Source organism: Coregonus lavaretus (assembly GCF_964263955.1).
Source record: "Coregonus lavaretus genome assembly, chromosome: 23".
Lineage (NCBI taxonomy): Eukaryota > Metazoa > Chordata > Actinopteri > Salmoniformes > Salmonidae > Coregonus > Coregonus lavaretus.
The window spans coordinates 9,619,547-9,640,402 of NC_140010.1; the positions used below are offsets into that span (position 1 = coordinate 9,619,547).

General features: G+C 43.3%; 1 protein-coding gene across 1 annotated transcript; it reads left to right on the forward strand.

Annotated features, from left to right (window-relative positions):
* Positions 1-5,682: 5,682 nt before the first annotated feature.
* Positions 5,683-20,521, forward strand: LOC311098678 (kidney mitochondrial carrier protein 1-like; the record flags this gene model as incomplete). Its single annotated transcript, XM_084139214.1, has 9 exons — positions 5,683-5,746; positions 5,837-5,984; positions 8,266-8,360; positions 12,344-12,429; positions 13,433-13,528; positions 13,605-13,729; positions 13,840-13,966; positions 16,499-16,579; positions 20,480-20,521. 9 exons carry the CDS (start codon positions 5,683-5,685, stop codon positions 20,519-20,521), a joined length of 864 nt encoding a protein of 287 aa, XP_083995340.1.
* Positions 20,522-20,856: the final 335 nt, after the last annotated feature.

Sequence of the window (20,856 nt, forward strand, 5' to 3'; positions counted from 1 at the left end):
CATTACTTTAAGACATGAAGGTCAGTCAATCCGGAAAATGTCAAGAACATTTAAAGTTTCTTCAAGTGCATTCGCAAAAACCATCAAGCGCTATGATGAAACTCGCTCTCATGAGGACTGCCACAGTAAAGGAAGACCCAGAGTTACCTCTGCTGCAGAGGATAAGTTCATTAGAGTTACGAGCCTCAGAAATTGCAGCCCAAATAAATGCTTCACAGAGTTCAAGTACCAGACACATCTGAACATCAACTGTTCAGAGGAGACTGCATGAATCAGGCCTTCATGGTCGAATTACTGCAAAGAAACCACTACTAAAGGACACCAATAAGAAGAAGAGACTTGCTTGGGCCAAGAAACATGAGCAATGGACATTAGACCGGTGGAAATCTGTCCTTTGGTCTGATGAGTCCAAATTTGAGATTTTTGGTTCCAACCGCCGTGTCTTTGTGAGACGCAGAGCTGGTGAACGGATGATCTCCGCATGTGTGGTTCCCACCGTGAAGCATGTAGAAGGAGGTGTGATGGTGCTTTGCTGGTGACATTGTCTGTGATTTATTTAGAATTCAAGGCACACTTAACCAGCATGGCTACCACAGCATTCTGCAGTGATACGCCATCCCATCTGGTTTGGGATGAGTCGGACGGCAGAGTGAAGGAAAAGCAGCCAACAAGTGCTCAGCATATGTGGGAACTCCTTCAAGACTGTTGGAAAAGCATTCCAGGTGAAGCTGGTTGAGAGAATGCCAAGAGTGTACAAAGTTGTCATCAAGGCAAAGGGTGGCTACTTTGAAGAATCTCAAATATAAAATCTATTTTGATTTGTTTAACACTTTTTTGGTTACTACATGATTCCATATGTGTTATTTCATAGTTTTGATGTCCACTATTTTTCTACAATGTAGAAAATAGTAAAAAGAAAGAAAAGCCCTTGAATGAGTAGGTGTGTCCAACTTTTGACTGGGACTGTAGGCCTTGACATTTTGACAGTGATTCTCATAAACGTTAGTTTAATTTGAATACAGGAGTGACATAGTGAGTGACTGCATGCAATCCCTATTATGTTGGCTCTCCTCATCCAGATATAGGCTAACATACATTGAAATGTTGGCAAATGTAGAAGACAGTATCATATACAGTATCTCAAGTGTTTGAGCACTGGAAGCCAAATGGAACTCCTCCCAGTGAATGGAATGGCCTCCATTGGAGTTTGGTATATTTGGAACTTCCATATGTGCCTATTGTACTTTGTGGAATTCATCTCATTACATTTTCAGTCTCTTTTATGACACTGTCTATTCTCAGACTCAGTCCATGTACCTCAATGTATGAGAGCGAGAGATTATTTTCAGGCAAACTTCACCTATGATTTATTTTTTTCATCTAGTAGAAATGTACTGTAGTTCACGTGTCTAGAGTAGAGCCCCATGATGTTCATATACAGTATACCTCAATAGAACCGATGTCAATTTAACATCTATTCCATGTTGGTTCAACGTCATTTCATTGAAATGACCTGGAAACAACATTGATTCAACCAGTGTGTGCCCAGTGGGATGTGTCTGTGGCTAGCTAGTTGGTTAGCCAAGACAGGGAACGTGCACAGAGACATGGATATACAAAGGAACAACAACATTTCGTTACCTCCACATTACTGGCCTGTAATTCAAAGTGAAAAAAGGAAGCCTGTGCTAAAAGATCCACTTAAAATCATCTATTATTTGCAACAATGCTGTTAAGTAATACAACACAGCAAATACTGTGGTCCTCTGTAGCTCAGCTGGTAGAGCACGGCGCTTGTAACGCTAAGGTAGTGGGTTCGATCCCCGGGACCACCCATACACAAAAAAATGTATGCACGCATGACTGTAAGTCGCTTTGGATAAAAGCATCTGCTAAATGGCTTATTATTATTAAATAAATGTACCTTTTGGCCTAAATTAAAAACGACAGGTTTGGGTCAAATCCAATACGACAGAGTGAAACCCTCTGTATTTTAAAGTATTGTGGTGGCAGCATCATGTTATGGGTATGCCTGTCATCGGCAGGAACTGGGGAGTTTGTAAGGATCAAAATAAATATGAAAGGACCAATTTCCAGGTAAAAAGTTAGCGGAACACCTGCCTCAGTTTTCTGAAAACCCTGGGATAAAGTTATTTTTCAGCGGGACAATTACAAAACAATATGCCAAAGACACACTAGAATGGCTTTCCAAGAGGTGTTGAGTGTTCCAGTCTCAGTCCTGACTTAAATTTGCTTGAAAATCAGAGACAAGGTTTGAATATTGCTGTCCATCAATTATTCCCAACTTAATTTACAGAGTAATTTTAACAAAAACAATGGATATGTTGCCCAAAGTAGGTAGAATCTTATTCAACGTGATTGGCAGCCATTACAGCTGTGAAAGGTTGTAACGTAATACGTTGGGAGTCAGGTGCAGAAGGTGAGTTTAATAATGAATCGATGCAGATGAACAAAACATGAGAAGCGTACAGAACGTGAGAGAAAACAATACTTCCTAATGACTGATGTCTAAATAAAGGGGAAGTAATCACGGAGATGATGACCAGGTGTGTGTAATGATGGGGAGCAGGTGTGCGTAACCATAGCTGCCAGGGCCGGTGGTTAGTAGACCGGTGACGTCGAGCGCCTGAGGGAGGGAGCAGGAGTAGGCATGTCAGTACGGGTACGGTGATGAGGGAGGGTAGGCTTTCCTGGTTGATAGGTCCCATGGTGAAGGATCACGGGGCCGCCCCTCTGCCCTAGTGGACCCCAGGTTGGGACGCACCGGACACCGCTGAAGCCCTTCCTGGCTGCAATGGGGACAGAGCCCCAACGACGCTCTGCCACGGAGAGGTGTGTGGCCCCTACCTCCATGGGTTCAGGCTCTGCCTCAGGACAGCCAAAGGAGGGAGGCAAGTGGCAAGGTGGGTACCGGCACTCCCAAAGAAGGTTATCCAGACGGATGTCATCGCGAGGAGTGCATCCAAAGATTTTTCATGAGCATGGCCCTATTTCTATTACAACATATTCGATGACTGTAATTCATATTCCATTCACCCAGTTCAATGTAACAGTGATAGGTTTGGGCTACTACATGATACTCACATTTTCCCTATACACATCATGAGGTTGCTACAACCTAGCCTATGAATTAAAGTTTACAACGTAAGTGCACACAGGTCGAGAGAAAAAATGGAGGTGACATAGTGACACATGCACATACAGTGACACATTCAATACCGCCTTGCATACTCTTGCCTGCATCTAGCTGATATAGGGTGTAATCATTAGTCCAACAGCTGCGAACAAGTGTCTATTGGACAAATTCAGGTATGTTCATCCCCGTTTTGTTCCGTTTGCTTCCGTTTTAAGAAAGCTTTTTCAATAGAATTGGCGAAATGAATACACCCCTGATCACGCGTAAACACAGTTAGCTTTCATAGCAGCCACATAGACCCATGGGGCGGCGCACAATTGGCCCAGCGTCGTCCAGGGTAGGGGAGGGAATGGCCGGCAGGGATGTAGCTCAGTTGGTAGAGCATGGCGTTTGCAACGCCAGGGTTGTGGGTTCGTTTCCCACGGGGGGTATAAAAAAATAATGTATGCACTCACTAACTGTAAGTCGCTCTGGATAAGAGCGTCTGCTAAATGACTAAAATGTAAAATGTGAATGTATCCCTTCTCGCATCTATGCGCTCTCCTCCTTTCACCTTGTCCTTTCGCTTGTGGGCTTCAATGCACAACACATCAGCTGTATGTGAAAAAACCTTTCCAAGCCAAACCATATCATAACTGCTACACATAACTCCACATAACGTCATAGTCAACATAGCTAATAGAACTAATGCGTTAGTAAACCCGCTACAATCCTGCAGTAAAGTTACACCGGCGGGGCCCCGGTGGCAATAAATTAGTCAAACCAAAAGCTTACCTTGACTTGGAAGAGTTCCAGTGTTGTGTTGGATAGTCATAGCCAACTTGCTAACATAGCATCCCTCTGTTTGAGCAGGGTGTTTGAGTAGGCTAAACTAGCTAGCTGAGCAAGTGAAACTGAAAGTGAAAAAAATTTATGAAATCTCTCTCTTGCTTCTCCTTCATTTTGGAAGAAATTAATTTGTTCGAAACTGTTCAACTATTGTCTTCTCCCTCTCTCTTTGAGTCAACTACTCACCAAATGTTATGCATTGCAGTGCTAACTAGCTGTAGCTTACGCTTTCAGTACTAGATTAATTATCTGATCCTTTGATTGGGTGGACAACATGTCAGTTCATGCTGCAAGAGCTCTGATAGGTTGGAGGACGTCCTCTGGAAGTTGTCATAATTACTGTGTAAGTCTATGGAAGGGGGTGAGAACCATGAGCCTCCTACGTTTTGTATTGAAGTCAATATACCCAGAGGAGAACGGAAGCTAGCTGCCCTCCGGCTACACCATGGTGCTACCCTACACAGTGCTGTTGAGGCTACTGTAGACCTTAATTCCAAAATAGTGTGTTTTAATCAAGTATTTGGTGACATGTGATTATAGTTTTATTTAAAAAGGATAACTTTTTAAATGTTTAAAAATATATATTTTTATGAAATTCACTGAGGATGGTCCTCACCTTCCTCCTCTGAGAAGCCTCCACTGGTGAACTCGGCATGAGAGTGTGACGAGGTGATCTGATGTCATATCCTATTCTCTGTAATCTGTTCAGATGCAGTGGCTGCTGATGAACCAAGGAGGAAGCCAGCTCTCCTCCAGTACATCTCCAATGCCTCGGGTACGGTCTTGCTTCTCCTGCAAGAAAAGGTGTTGATTTGTTCCCTATGCAGGGTTTCCCAAACTCGGTCCTGGGGCCCCACCTGCGTGCACATTTTGTTTTTTGCCCTAGCACTACACAACTGGACCGAGTTTGGGAAACCCTGCTCTAATGGAGTGAGGGCTGTGCCTGCACAACTTTTTTTAGCCAGCATCTTAAATCCTGTTGCTAGCAGTAGGGGGAGCCAGTCCCTCTGTTTACAGCCCTAAATAAATAGGACAAAACAAACACTATATGCCTTTATTATTATATTTTTATTGTGTTGCTTTTAGCTCCTTAAATTTAAGATCAGTGTTGTTATCACAGCCTTTTCAACTGTTCATTTAGTAAGTGTAGGCCTTAGTTGAACTTTCTTATTGGTGTATTAACTAATTTACCACCTGGTGATGTCACCAGGCAGGCCAAAACTCCATCCCACCCAAACAGGCTGAAATTTCAGGCGGTCTTTTCAAACAGCTCTTACACTTTTTCTCTCTGCCTCATGAAATGTGTAGAATTGCAGGAGATTAGCTTTAAAGCGGCAACAACAAAAACGAAAACGGTCTCTGGATCAGTGAGCAAGCTGTGACGTGATACACTGCTGCTATGGCAACGGGCGGTGGGAGGGGATATAGAAGGAGCTGGTGGGAGTGGCAAAGCAATATGCCGCACGATTAAAGAGAGAGAGAGAGAGAGAGAGAGAGGGAACTGAATAAGTGTGCAACAGCAACCTTTTGGGAACTGAATAAGTGTGCAACAGCAACCTTTTTGCCGGTGTATTCGTTACTCTCTCCCGCTGTCGCTAATGCGGTAATAGTGTGTTTACCACAGATATTGCAACCTTTATAACCACCACATACCGGTATACTTTCTGTCTAACGGAATAACGACAGCGTGTATTAAAATGTCCAATGTGAACTGGAAACCTTTCGTTTTCGGCGGTCTGGCATCCGTCACTGCTGAATGCGGTGAGTTTTCTTTACACAGGTGTGTGAGGTGGACTAACATTAGTTTTCTGTCATTATTTCTCAATACATGTCTTTCCCTCCGTTGTGTAGGTACCTTTCCTATAGATTTGACCAAGACGCGGCTGCAAGTTCAAGGCCAAGTGGGCGACAGCAAGTACAGAGAGATTCGATACCGGGGAATGTTGCACGCCATAGGCAGAATATGCAGAGAGGAGGGAATAAGTGCACTTTACTCAGGGTGAGTATTGAGCTATATAAGAAGAGCAGTCTTATCATGATGATTCTATTTTTATTGTACTTTTCAGCATTTTGCACAGATTAAGCCTAGTTCAAGATTAAAATGAATGTTAAATTGAGATTCTCCATTGAAATTGGTTCTTAGTTCAGGATTTGGCTTAATCTGTCTCCAGGAAACGGCTACTCAATAAATGCCAAGCTATGTGAGCATCAGTGTGTTGCTACACATGCCAGCAAAGTTTCAAATAAATCAGGGGTCCCAAACTTTTTTGGCCGATGACCCTATTTTGATATCTGAAAATTCTCTTGACCCCAACCCAACCATGTGGAAAAATTGTAATTAACAGTTACTTTTTTATTTGGGGCTATGGCAGTCAATTGAAAAACATCTTAACAGTATTTCTGATTGTTTTCTCCACTCACCATCACATACTTTTAATGTGGGGCTATGACAGTCAATTGCAAATTAGTCTGACATAATGTATCTTATCTCACCCCCACTAATGAGATGGGTGTGCTTGATGCATGTCGCGTAGGAGCTTCTCAAAGTCAGGGGGCGTGGTCGATAGTGCGTACCTCATCTCAGCTGTCACATCCAACCTGGATCGATATTTGGTTTTAATGCAGATGAGAGCACTGATGATGCTAGGGAAAAATATGAGGTCAAATGATGTCAGTGATCTTTCAGGTCAGAAAGTCAGAGCTCTAGAAAGAGGCCAGAGTTCCCGAGTTTGAATTCCAAGTTGGATGACCGTTCAAATATGGTAGCGAGGAAGCCCAGTGGCCGGCAGTGGGAGAAGATGGAACGAGATGGATTTTGGCCGACATTATGCTACATCTTTGGTATTCCCTTTGCGTCAGAAACCAAAACTCCTCAGTGACTCGTGAATGCATTTGGTCACATGACAGCTCAATCAGCTTTTCAATTTCGCTTACCCACGTGTCAGCAGATCCAGGATCACAATCAAATGGATTGGGAAGTAGGTCCCAAAGTGCTCTTCTAAGCGTTGGAGGTGAACAGTCATCACTTGTGTCGGACACTTACTGATGCTGTTTTCTGTTAGAAACATGCACAGCCAAGAGAAGGGGGCATGGTTCGCTTTTGAAAGACTTTCCAATAAGAATTTTTTCCTCTGAATCCACTGATTCGGTCACTCATCTATAGAATGTTTTTGTATTTCCCCTGCATGCTTACGTTCAGTTCATTCAGTTTCCCAAATATGTCTGTTACATAGGCAAGGAGACACATTTTATTTTCATTACACAGAAAGTCATATATTTTTTACATTCATTGTGAATGACAACCGTTCCCCTCTCAATATGAAAAAACCTTTCCAACACATCCCCTCGAGAACCACCAAGCCTCAGAGTGAAATAGAACATTGTTATGCTCTGATCCCATATCTCCAAATAGTTTTGCGAACAGGCGTGCGCGCAGTGGATGTGGTTTGATGTAGTTTACAATCTTAGTTACCTGCTGCAGTATATCTCCGAGTTCTGTACTCAGCTCCTTTGCCGCCAGTTGCTCTCGGTGTATCATACAATGTGTCCATATAGCAGAGGGAGACACATTCATAACTAGAGTGCAGAGGCCATCCCGCCATGGAGCCCCAAATGTGCAAAATCGTGAGATGGAACAATATGTCGTCATGAATAGTATCCCCCAACATTTATAGCGAACAAAAGTCAATGTATGGGCATCTCGGCCCTCACAGCTAACATCCATTTGTAGAGAATAAGCTGCTGAGTTTTTGAGTCGTTCAGTCAGTTTCCTCATGGTTGCTAGCAGTAGAATCAATTATTGGTTTAACAGTGTTATCTGACAAGGGTATTGATGTGAGTTTCTGTGACTCTGCCTCCCCACACATATAAATTGCAGCTGGTAATATCAAAGTCTCTTCAATAGTGTGTGGTTTCATAGCATAGTGGGCCTAGCCATTCACCGTGAAAATGAGTGCAACGGTCAAGTGCAGCCTTTCCCATGATCTAAGGGCGCTTTCTGGTTTAATTGTATCTTTTAGATTTGAATAATTTTCATTTAGATTAAGGTTAACCACATTAAAATCATTTTGAGATATATATATGTGTGTGTATGTATATGATTTTTTTCTTCAGGATTTTGGAAATTCTCCCTCGACCCCATTTTCATATTAGGCGACCCCTAGTTTGGAAACTGCTGCAATGAGTGGAAGTCCTCCCTTTGATTCTAACTCTTAAGTCTAACTGTTAAGCCTGTTTTACTTAAGTCATAGTCACTCATTGCGTGTGTTTCTGTGTTGCAGTCTCGCCCCTGCAATGTTGCGCCAGGCATCCTATGGGACCATAAAGATTGGCACATACCAGAGCTTCAAACGACTACTGGTGGACAGGCCAGAAGGTAAGAGAACAACAACACATCAGGATTTTAGATCTCTTAGCTATTTGCTGACCTTGTTACATGTGTTCTAAATCAGTCTGTAGTGTGTGGCATTGCAATAAACAGTGACGTGTGTGTGTGTGTGCATGTGTGTGTGTGTGTATATGTATATATATATATATATCTTAACTTATCTCTAAGTCACTGTTCATTGCAATGCACACACACGCTATATATACAGTACCAGTTCAAAAGTTTGGACAACTACTCATTCCAGAGTTTTTCTTTATTTTTACTATTTTACACATTGTAGAATAATAGTGAAGACATCAAAACTATGAAATAACACATACGGAATCATGTAGTAACCAAAAAAGTGGAATGCTCTGGAATGCATTTCAATTAAAAAAATAATTAATTGGTCATTTAGCAGACGCTCTTATCCAGAGCAACTTACAGGAGCAATTAGGGTTAAGTGCCTTGCTCAAGGGCACATCGACAGATTTTTCACCTAGTCGGCTCGGGGATTAGAATCAGCGACCTTTCGTTTACTGGCACAACGCTCTTAACCACTAAGCTACCTGCCGCCCCAAGGTGGGCCTTGTTAATTTGTGGAATTCCTTTCCTTCTTAATGCGTTTGAGCCAATCAATTGTGTTGTGACAAGGTATGGGTGGTATACAGAAGATGGCCCTATTTGGTAAAAGACCACGTCCATATTATGGCAAGAACAGCTCAAATAAGCAAAGAGAAACGACAGTCCATCATTACTTTAAGACATGAAGGTCAGTCAATCTGGGAACTTTGAAAGTTTCTTCAAATGCAGTCGCAAAAACCATCAAGCGCTATGATGAAACTGGCTCTCATGAGGACCGCCACAGGAAAGGAAGACCAAGAGTTAACTCTGCTGCAGAGGATAAGTTAATTAGAGTTAACTGCACCTCAGATTGCAGCCCAAATAAATGCTTCACAGAGTTCAAGTAACAGACACATCTCAACATCAACTGTTTAGAGGAGACTGCGTGACTAAGGCCTTCATGGTCGAGTTGCTGCAAAGAAACCACTACTAAAGGACACCAATAAGAAGAAGCGACTTGCTTGGGCCAAGAAACACGAGAAATGGACATTAGACCGGTGGAAGTCTGAGTCCAAATTAGAGATTTATGGTTCCATCCGCCGTGTCTTTGTGAGACGCAGAGTAGGTGAATGGATGATCTCCGCATGTGTGGTTCCCACCGTAAAGCAGGGAGGAGGAGGTGTGACACTGTCTGTGATTTTATTTAGAATTCAAGGCACACCTAACCAGCATTGCTACCACAGCATTCTGCAGCGATACGCCCATTCCATCTGGTTTGCGCTTAGTGGGACTATCATTTATTTTTCAACTGGACAATGGCTCAAAACACACCTCCAGGCTGTGTAAGGGCTATTTGACCAAGAAGGAGAGTGATGGAGTGCTGCATCAGATGACCTGGCTCCACAATCACCCGACCTCAACCCAATTGAGATGGTTTGGGATGAGTTGGACCGCAGCGTGAAGGAAAAGCATATGTGGGAACTCCTTCAAGACTATTGGAAAAGCATTCCTCATGAAGCTGGTTGAGAGAATGCCAAGAGTGTGCAAAGCTGTTATTGTGGTCCTCTGTAGCTCAGCTGGTAGAGCACGGCGCTTGTAATGCCAAGGTAGTGGGTTCGATCCCCGGGACCACCCATACACAAAAATGTATGCACGCATGACTGTAAGTCGCTTTGGATAAAAGCGTCTGCTAAATGGCATATTGTGGTCCTCTGTAGCTCAGCTGGTAGAGCACGGCGCTTGTAACGCCAAGGTAGTGGGTTCGATCCCCGGGACCACCCATACACAAAAAAAATTTATGCACGCATGACTGTAAGTCGCTTTGGATAAAAGCGTCTGCTAAATGGCATATTATTATATTATTATCAAGGCAAAGGGTGGCTTCTTTTGAAGAATCTAAAATATATTTTGATTTAACACTTTTTACTACATAATTATATGTGTTATTTCATAGTTTTGATGTCTTCACTATTATTCTACAATGTAGAAAATATATATATTTTTTTTTAAGAGTAGGTGTGTCTTAACTTTTGACTGGTACTGTGTATGTATATAAGCCTTACACAACTATAAGACCCACTAATTATTTTATCAATAGTTTAACCTGCTTTTTTAAATTTTATTTTTTACTAATCACTGATCTGGCTTTCAAGTCTGTCTACGAAAATAACCTTTTCTGTTACAAATTTAACTAGAACCATGCATAATGGATTTCCACTAATAATGACTAACTTCTAGTAGCAGGCATTGTTTATTTTCTATAGCCTAATCTCTCAAGCCCACGTGCTAGTGATTAGCCAGCTAATCTTTATACTGTATTTCAAGTTTAACCAACTTGGATCTATTTGCTAACTAACAAGGTTGAATTGTTATGAACACACCCTTCTGTCTGTCTCCAACTGTTTGAAAAGCATGTAAGCCTGTCGACCTTGTTCAGATGTTGAAATCAAGTGGCATATCTTATTTCTCAGAATGAGGAGTTGCCAATTCCTTATATAATTGTGTTTTATGCTTATTGCACATTTATAAAACACAGACTAGACAGCTAGTGACTACCGACCCATAGCACTCACATCTGTAGCCATGAAGTGCTTTGAAAGGCTGGTCATGGCTCACAACACCATTATCCCAGAAACCCTAGACCCACACCTAATTTGCATACTGCCCCAACAGATCCACAGATGATGCAATCTCTATTGTGCTCCACACTGCCCTTTCACACCTGGACAAAAGGAACACCTATGTGAGAATGCTATTCATTGATTACAGCTCAGCGTTCTACACCAACACCATAGTGCCCTCCAAGCTCATCACTAAGCTAAGGACCCTGGGAATAAACACCTCCCTCTGCAACTGGATCCTGGACTTCCTGACGGGCCGCCCCCAAGTGGTAAGGGTAGGTAACAACACATCCGCCACGCTGATCCTCAACACGGGGGACCCTCAGGGATGCGTGCTCAGTCCCTTCCTGTACTCCCTGTTCACTCATGACTGCATGGCCAGGCACGACTCCAACACCATCATTAAGTTTGCAGATGACACAACAGTGGTAGGCCTGATCACCGGCAACGACGAGACAGCCTATAGGGAGGAGGTCAGAGACCTGGCCGTGTGGTGCCAGGACAACAACCTCTCCCTCAACGTGATCAAGAAAAAGGAGATGATTGCGGACTACAGGAAAAAGAAGAGGACCAAGCACACCCCCGTTCTCATCGACAGGGCTGTTGTGGAGCAGGTTGAGAGCTTCAAGTTCCTTGGTGTCCACATCACCAACAAACTAGCATGGTCCAAGCACACCAAGACAGTCATGAAGAGGGCACGACAAAACCTATTCCCCCTAAGGAGACTGAAAAGATTTGGCATGGGTCCTCAGATCCTCAAAAGGTTCTACAGCTGCACCATCGAGAGCATCCTGACTGGTTGCATCACTGCCTGGTATGGCAACTTCTCGGCCTCCGACCTCATGGCACTACATAGGCTAGTGCGTACGGCCCAGTACATCACTGGGGCCAAGCTTCTTGCCATCCAGGACCTCTATACCAGGCGGTGTCAGAGGAAGGCCCTAAAAATTGTCAGACTCCATCCACCCTAGTCATAGACTGTTCTCTCTGCTACCGCACAGCAAGCGGTACCAGAGTGCCAAATCTAGGTCCAAGAGGCTTCTAAACAGCTTGTACCCCCAAGCCATAAGACTCCTTAACATCTAATCAAATGGCTACCCAGACTATTTGCATTGTGAACATGTGTGCGTGTGTGACCCATTTTCGCTGAGAGGAATGCACAGAGTAATACCTCCATTACACACTATTGTTACATGGACACACATACACGTCATACAGAGGTAATGTGTGTGCGGGTGAGACTAAGAGGAACGATAATTCAATGTATAAAGAATAGCCTGAATTGAATTTCTCCTCTCTCTTTCTCAGATGAGACGTTGTTGACCAACGTGCTGTGTGGTGTTCTGTCTGGAGTAATCTCCTCCTCCATCGCCAACCCCACGGATGTGCTGAAGGTAATGACACACACACACACACACTTGTAAATGGTGTGAATAGTTTATTGGGTATTAGAAGCCAACAGAGAGACCGGTAGGGCTGATCTAAACAAAATACAGCAACACTTTTTTTACCACACTGTTTGGCTCTGTTTCCTTGCCTTTGAGGAGGATAAGCAGTGATACTCTGGCCCTGCCCGATCCAGCTCAGTCTGAACGCTAGGGTTTTTTAGTTTCACACATTAATGGATGGGAGGGTGTGTGAGCGGGGTGAATGTACTTGTAGTTTCTAAATAAGGTTCCTACATTCATTCTATGGGTACAAGGGTGTGTCTCTGGGAGGTGGGGGTTGAAGAGTGTGTATGGGCGGGGAGGAGGTCACCGAGATGCCACTATCACTAACTGTGTGATATTTATTGACTCCTGCCCACAAGAAATGGCACAGTAATGATATGGCTGAGTGAAAAATGATCTATGTGAGCGTATGTGTGGTTTTAGGATTGAATTGTGTTGGCTGAAAGTTAGAACAGTGCGTTTCAAAAGCAGTGTGTTCCGTTTGGCACTGTGTGGGGGAGGGGGGTCATGTGCTTAGCACACTTAAATAACCCTCCGGGCACACACGCATCACTCAACCAGCTATGCAGGCAGGTTTATTTCCCTATAAGTTGGATGAGACTGATCTGCATTCAACACATACAGACAGCCTGTATGTTATTGTTATTGTTTGTTTGGTCTTAAGAGCATTGGCAAGGCTTTAAGTAGGCCAGAATTCAGAACAGTGGGTCAGAATGCAGACAGGGACAGTTGGTGAACCCTTGTCACCTGTATCCTGAACACTGTGGCTCTACACACACCAGCAGTGTTTCCCCTAAGCTTAACTCTTTGTGGCAGAGGGCCACATTACATTGTCATCCAGTGCTGATAACACTTTCACTAGTCTCTCCTGTCATCTGCATACTGGTTTTCTGTTGATTTTAACTTGACTTTTATCCTAACTGTTTTTCCTTCCTGGTTTTCCAAGATCCGTATGCAGGCTCAGGGCAGTGTAATCCAGGGAAGCATGGTGGGAAACTTCATCAACATCTACCAACAGGAGGGAGCCAGGGGGTTGTGGAAGGTAGGCACATGGACACACACACACACACACACACACACACACACACACACAGACTTTTAACCCCCCTCTCTCTCAGGGTGTGTCTCTGACAGCGCAGAGAGCAGCTATCGTGGTGGGGGTGGAGCTTCCTGCCTATGACCTCGCAAAGAAACACCTGATTCTGGATTGTCACATGGGTGACAACATTTATACACACTTCCTGTGAGTGACATCGTCAATACTCACCCACTACTCCGTTAACTCTCCACAAGAATGGAACCTATGGCTACGTAAGACTAGGGAACTTCTGACCCTTGCCCTCTGACCCACAGGTCCAGTTTTGCATGTGGTCTGGCGGGGGCTCTGGCCTCTAACCCCATAGACGTGGTCCGCACACGGATGATGAACCAGACATACGGAGCTGTCACCTACCAGGGAACACTGGACTGCTTACTACAGGTAGATTAGCACACCAGGGTTTCCGTTAGCCGGTAATGGCTGGGTTTTGGCCCAAAGATCAAATACATTTGTGCCGACTAATTGTCCAGGAGAAGGGGGGAAAAAACATAGCCTGGAAATTCCAGTCGATTGAAATACATTTGATCGGTCATGCTTATCAGTCTATAGGTTAATCTGCATAAATCTGCATAAATTTGCTCGTACAGGGCTCTAAATGTACATTTTTCATTGGTAGCGCTGGTGCACCCAACTTAAAGTTAGGAGCACCAGAAAATATTTTGAGATACAGCCTATATTGGGCGTATATGAATTATAGCTACTTTTGAAGCACGTTGTGCCCTAGAAACTATAACACTGTAAAAACATGAGTTTATTATAAAAGCTAAAATGTTGATACAACTACCTGTCATTGAAATTGCAAAGTCATTTTGTAGAATATTAGGTTTTTAATATTGTGTAAAAGCACTATTTCCCTATTGAGATGCATTACATTGAAAATGGTACACTGTCTCTTTAAAAACGTCAGGTTTGTGATGAGGATGTGCAAGAGATCTGTCATTCATTGCTATGATTGATCTCCTGAAGAAGCTATCCCTTTCCCTTTCTTTCTGTGTCCCCAAGTGTTTGGATATACTGGTTACTAGGTTGTTACTGGTTACTAGGTTGTTAGCTAGCTAGCCGACTTAACAAAGTGTTACAAATGGTTAACGACGCGCATATAGTTTTATAACGGCCCACAACATGGTTTATGAATGTAAAATGTAAAATGTGATCTGCTATAGGGAGATAAAAATGTTGTGCCGGTAATATGGGTCAGATCTTTTGACCTGGTTGTGCTACAAGCAAGCCATTTTTTCTGTAGTAATGGTGCATCCATGACTCTTGTCGAATCTGCACTCGCTTTTTCTCTAGGGCACTCAGAAACAATGGTACAGTGACGCCTTAAGACAACAATTAAGGCATCGCTGTACCATTGTTTCTGAGTCGCACAGTGCTCCCAAAATTCCTGGATGAACAGCAACATATTTTGTTGCATACGTGACCAAATTGGTCACACTTTAGAGCCCTGGGCGCATGTGTATTTTCCTTAGTTTATGTATCTTATTTATCATACTCGCACAGCATACAGATACAGAGCCTATATTTGAGTGGAAAATTTGTCAGACAGCTCGTTTGTTGCTGCTGGAGTGAAATGTGTGCTTTTTATAAGCCCTATCATTGCGCAACAATTCTGAATGCAATCGCGTATTCACAGTTATTGCCACAATTTAAAAAGAGGTACGCTTTTTTTCGGAACTGGTAATTGAAGCGTGCTTCCCATTCGCCATTCAAGTGTAAGCAGGCTTCAGCTCTTCACACACCACTTTGCAATGAGCTGGAGGCAGTATGCATTTTGAGAACGTAATTGTTTGAAACCTGAACATTTTACTTCATATTATGAGGCATGTCTTACCTTGCTTCAAAGTTGCCTAGCCAAAATTATTTAATAAAGACTTTCATATGCCATTGAAACCAGTAGCCTATTTCTCATGTTCTACTGGTTTTCAAATCAATTTTCTTTCATTGTCCAGTAGCCAAACTTAAATCCTAGTCATATTAGCAACCCATGCTAGTTGTTGCATCTTTAGATCTCTCCTCTTTCTAAATTTCTAAAGATATTTTCATCTTTCACATGAAACCGCTCACATGTGCGGTGCGCTTTTGGCAACTGGGTTTCCCCGCTAATTGCATTATGGAACAAATATTTGTGTGTAGCCTTGTGCTTATAATGTGAAGAAATAATCATTTATCAAAATGTTAAGCTAATAGTTCTGATCTGTATCATCAGTCTCATTGCTGTTGAAAGCTAATTTTTTATTATTTTGGTGTAGCCTAGGCCTACTGGTTGTATAATTTGGGATCTATCATTCCACAACTGTCCCAGAGTCTGTTTGGAATAGGCTATTTATTTCTCGCACAGAACGACAAGCTGACCAATAGAATATGTAAACTTTTCTACTATGGGGGATTACTAGTGATTTTGCTCTTCGTTACTCGTCTCGTTGGCTGAGGAAATGTAAATGTGGACAGTTATTCTAGCATCTTCAAATGCGTATCGGAATTCGATAAGAAGGACGCATTCCGTTGCATCCTCGAGTTGCATGTTTTGTTAAGATGAATGACCATAATCTACATGTGATTTCTGTCATTCTACGCACCGTGGGTGGACGCCCTGATCAGGTTAAGCACCCAATGCATATGGATCCGGTACATTTCTCAAATGTCCAGTAAATTTAAAATGCTGCCAGTCAAATGTACGGCGCCACATTTTTCTAACGAAAACCCTGACGAGCACACACCACATGATGAACCAAGGGTGTAATCATTAGTCCAAACCGTTGCAAAACAGAATGTATTGGACAAATTCAGGTAGGTCCATTCTGTTTTAAGAAACGTTTTGCAACAGAATAGGCATAATGAATACGCCCCAGAGATGCGGGGCAATGATGGGTACAGGGCTGTGTGTGTGTGTAACATTTTGTCTCTTTTTAGACGTCACGGTCTGAGGGCTTCATGGCACTCTACAAAGGCTTCTTCCCCAACTGGCTCCGTCTCGGCCCATGGAACATCATCGTATCCTTTCACCTACTCACAGGAGTGTGTGTGTGTGTGTGTGTGTTTTTATCTACCACCGAAGGTTTGCACCAGAGTCGGGAGTCAATTCCAGTTTAATATCCATCTGTAGAGTTGGTCATGGAATTTCTCCATAGGAATGCAATTCCTAAATTGACTGGAATTTTGATGGAATTGATCCCAACCTTAGTTTGGACATTCCAATGGAGCCAGAGGCTGACTCTAATGCAGTTGCACATACATTACTGCTCCTGTAATAGCAACCCAGTTTCACCTAGGGTAGCAGAGGGATCTGGGAGCCAGAATAGGGGTTAGAAGTGGGAAATATGGAGGGTAAGGAGAGGGGGAGGAAGAAGGGGTTGGGGGTAGAGGGAATAGAAAGGGAATGAAGATCTGAGGGAGCAAGAGCGGGGGTGAGATGTGTTCCATGTGGTGTGTTAAGGCTGGTTTACAGTTGGTCTATCGACATGTCTGTAGACAGATGTCGCAGTGACTTCATGAACAAGTATAAACACAAAACGACAGCCTCTGGATGACATCAGCAGCCCGGTGCTCCAAATAGCCTACTTGCTCTATTTGAACATCGTCAAACCCATCTATTTAAAAATGAATTTAGTAAATGTCAACCTAGCAAGCCAGGCAACTAAAACCAACTTTCTAAACAATGTTTTGGTTTGTTGCTAGCTTGGTAGCTAGCTGGCTATCCAGTGAAAATTAATTACCAGAGTGCCTTCGGAATGTATTCAGACACCTTGACTTTTTCCACGTTTTGTTACGTTACAGCCTTATTCTAAAATGGATTAAAAAATAATAATAATCCTCAGCAATACCCCATAATGACAAATCGAAAATAGGTTTTTAGAAAATTTTGCAAATGTATTAAAAATAAAAAACAGATACCTTATTTACATAAGTATTCAGACCCTTTGCTATGAGATTCAAAATTGAGCTCCGGTGCATCCTGTTTCCATTGATCATCCTTGATGTTTCTACAACTTGATTGGAGTCCACCTGTGGTAAATTCAGTTGATTGGACATTATTTGGAAAGGCACACACCTGTCTATATAAGGTCCCATAGTTGACCGTGCATGTCAGAGCAAAAACCAAGCTATGAGGTCGAAGGAATTGTCCGTAGAGCTCAGAGACAGGATTGTGTCGAGGCACAGATCTGGGGAAGGGTACCAAAACATTTCTGCAGCATTGAAGATCCCCAAGAACACAGTGGCCTCCATCATTCTTAAATGGAAGAAGTTTGTAACCACCAAGACTCTTCCTAGAGCTGGCCACCCGGCCAAACTGTGCAATCGGTGGAGAAGGGCCTTGGTCAGGGAGGTGACCAAGAACCTGATGGTTACTGACAGAGCTCTAGAGTTCCTCTGTGGAGATGGTTGTCCTTCTGGAAGGTTCTCCCATCTCTGCAACACTCCACCTATCAGGTCTTTATGGTAGAGTGGCCAGATGGAAGTCACTCCTCAGCAAAAGGTACATGACAGGCCGCTTGGAGTTTGCCAAAAGGCACCTAAAGACTCTCAGACCATGAGAAACAAGATTGAACTCTTTGGCCTGAATGCCAAGCGTCACGTCTGGAGGAAACCTGGCACCATCCCTACGGTGAAGCATGGTGGTGGCAGCATCATGCAATGGGGATATTTTTCAGCGGCAGGGACTGGGAGACTAGTCAGGATCGAGGCCAAGTTGAACGGAGCGAAGTACAGAGAGAGCCATCATTAAAACCTGCTCCGATCCTCAGACTGGGGGTGACGGTTCAACTTCCAACAGGACAACGACCCTAAGCACACAGCCAAGACAACGCAGGAGTGGCTTCGGGACAAGTCTCTATGTCCTTGAGTGGCCCAGCCAGAGCCCGGACTTGAACACGATCTAACATCTCTGGAGAGACCTGAAAATAGCTGTGCAGCAACGCTCCCCATCCAACCTGACAGAGCTTGAGAGGATCTACAGAGAAGAATGAGAGAAACTTCCCATATACAGGTGTGCCAAGCTTGTAGTGTCATACCCAAGAAGACTCGATGCTGTAATCGCTGCCAAAGGTGCTTCGACAAAATACTGAGTGAAGGGTCTGAATACTTATGTAAATGTATTATTTCCGTTTTTTATTTTTAAACATTAGTAAAAATGTCTAAACCTGTTTTTGCTTAGTCATTATGGGGTATTGTGTGTAGATTGAGTGGAAAAAATAACGTAATCAATTTGAGAATAATGTGGAAAAAGTCAAGTTGTCTGAATACTTTCCGAAGGCACTGTAGCTGACGTCTTAATTTTAGCTACTTTTTATTCATTATTCACCGCAACATTATTAACAAGGTAAAATAGCTTATGATTGTCAGTGTCCACAAAATCAAAGTAAATAGTCTATATCTGAGAACTGCAGAACTCCTGCACCATCTTGTCACCGGTGGATTTGGTCTTGTTGCTGTAGCAGCCCAGTAACCACAACAATGGACGTTGCGAGAGTCGCAGAGACATTAACTTTTTTTCATGTCTGTGCAACAAGGAAACCGACAGTTTATAGACATTTCATCGCAGTATAAATTAAATGTTGTTTTGACAAGCAACACTTGTCGCATTCTAATTGTCTACAAACATGTTGTTAGAAAAAGTATAAACTGCCCTTTAAGAGCGAGGGCCTGTAGATTGGGCAGAGGTAGCAGCTGTAACTAAGATAACTAAACCTCAGTCATTACAGTGAGGTAACCAGGGGATCACCGAGGGGAGTTAGGAACAGGTAACCAGGGGATCACCGAGGGGAGTTAGGAACAGGTAACCAGGGGATCACCGAGGGGAGTTAGGAACAGGAACGGAAGTCTGGAGGGTGTAGTGGACCTAGAGGAGTGGACGTGGTGTGTTTGGGATGTGTGTGTTATGTTCCTAACTAAGCTCCTGCGCTGAGAAGGATGATGTGTGTTATGTTCCTAACAAAGCTCCTGCACTGAGAAGGATGATGTGTGTTATGTTCCTAACAAAGCTCCTGCACTGAGAAGGATGATGTGTGTTATGTTCCTAACTAAGCTCCTGCACTGAGAAGGATGATGTGTGTTATGTTCCTAACAAAGCTCCTGCACTGAGAAGGATGATGTGTGTTATGTTCCTAACAAAGCTCCTGCACTGAGAAGGATGATGTGTGTTATGTTCCTAACTAAGCTCCTGCACTGAGAAGGATGATGTGTGTTATGTTCCTAACTAAGCTCCTGCACTGAGAAGGATGATGTGTGTTATGTTCCTAACTAAGCTCCTGCACTGAGAAGGATGATGTGTGTTATGTTCCTAACAAAGCTCCTGCACTGAGAAGGATGATGTGTGTTATGTTCCTAACTAAGCTCCTGCACTGAGAAGGATGATGTGTGTTATGTTCCTAACAAAGCTCCTGCACTGAGAAGGATGATGTGTGTTATGTTCCTAACTAAGCTCCTGCACTGAGAAGGATGATGTGTGTTATGTTCCTAACTAAGCTCCTGCACTGAGAAGGATGATGTGTGTTATGTTCCTAACAAAGCTCCTGCACTGAGAAGGATGATGTGTGTTATGTTCCTAACTAAGCTCCTGCGCTGAGAAGGATGATGTGTGTTATGTTCCTAACAAAGCTCCTGCGCTGAGAAGGATGATGTGTGTTATGTTCCTAACTAAGCTCCTGCACTGAGAAGGATGATGTGTGTTATGTTCCTAACTAAGCTCCTGCACTGAGAAGGATGATGTGTGTTGTGTTCCTAACTAAGCTCCTGCACTGAGAAGGATGATGTGTGTTATGTTCCTAACTAAGCTCCTGCACTGAGAAGGATGATGTGTGTTATGTTCCTAACTAAGCTCCTGCGCTGAGAAGGATGATGTCAGTGTCTTTTTTTTCCTTCTCTTTCTGTGCCTTGTCCTTAACTCCTCCTTAGTTCTTTGTTACCTACGAACAGCTGAAGAAGATGGAGGTCTGATGGAGAGAAGGAAATGTAGCACTGTGGAGGGGAGAGGAGGAAATAACTCAGCCAGAGAGGGGAAAGAATGGACCAAAATAGGGGTGGACGTATCCTGTCTAGCCTCCGACTTCTTGTCTGGGTGGTGTGTCGACCACGCCCCCCTCAGACGCATTTCTCCTTTCTGATTGGCTGCTGCCGTGATGGCGCTCTGGTTGGCTGGGAAAGAGGAAGTGAAAGTTGAGGATAATTGCACAATCAGAAAGCAAGGTGAAGCTAAGACCATTTTGAAACTATGTCCCTAAATTATTTATTTATTCTATTTTTTTTAGCTCAGTCAAGCCTCAATGCTGGTA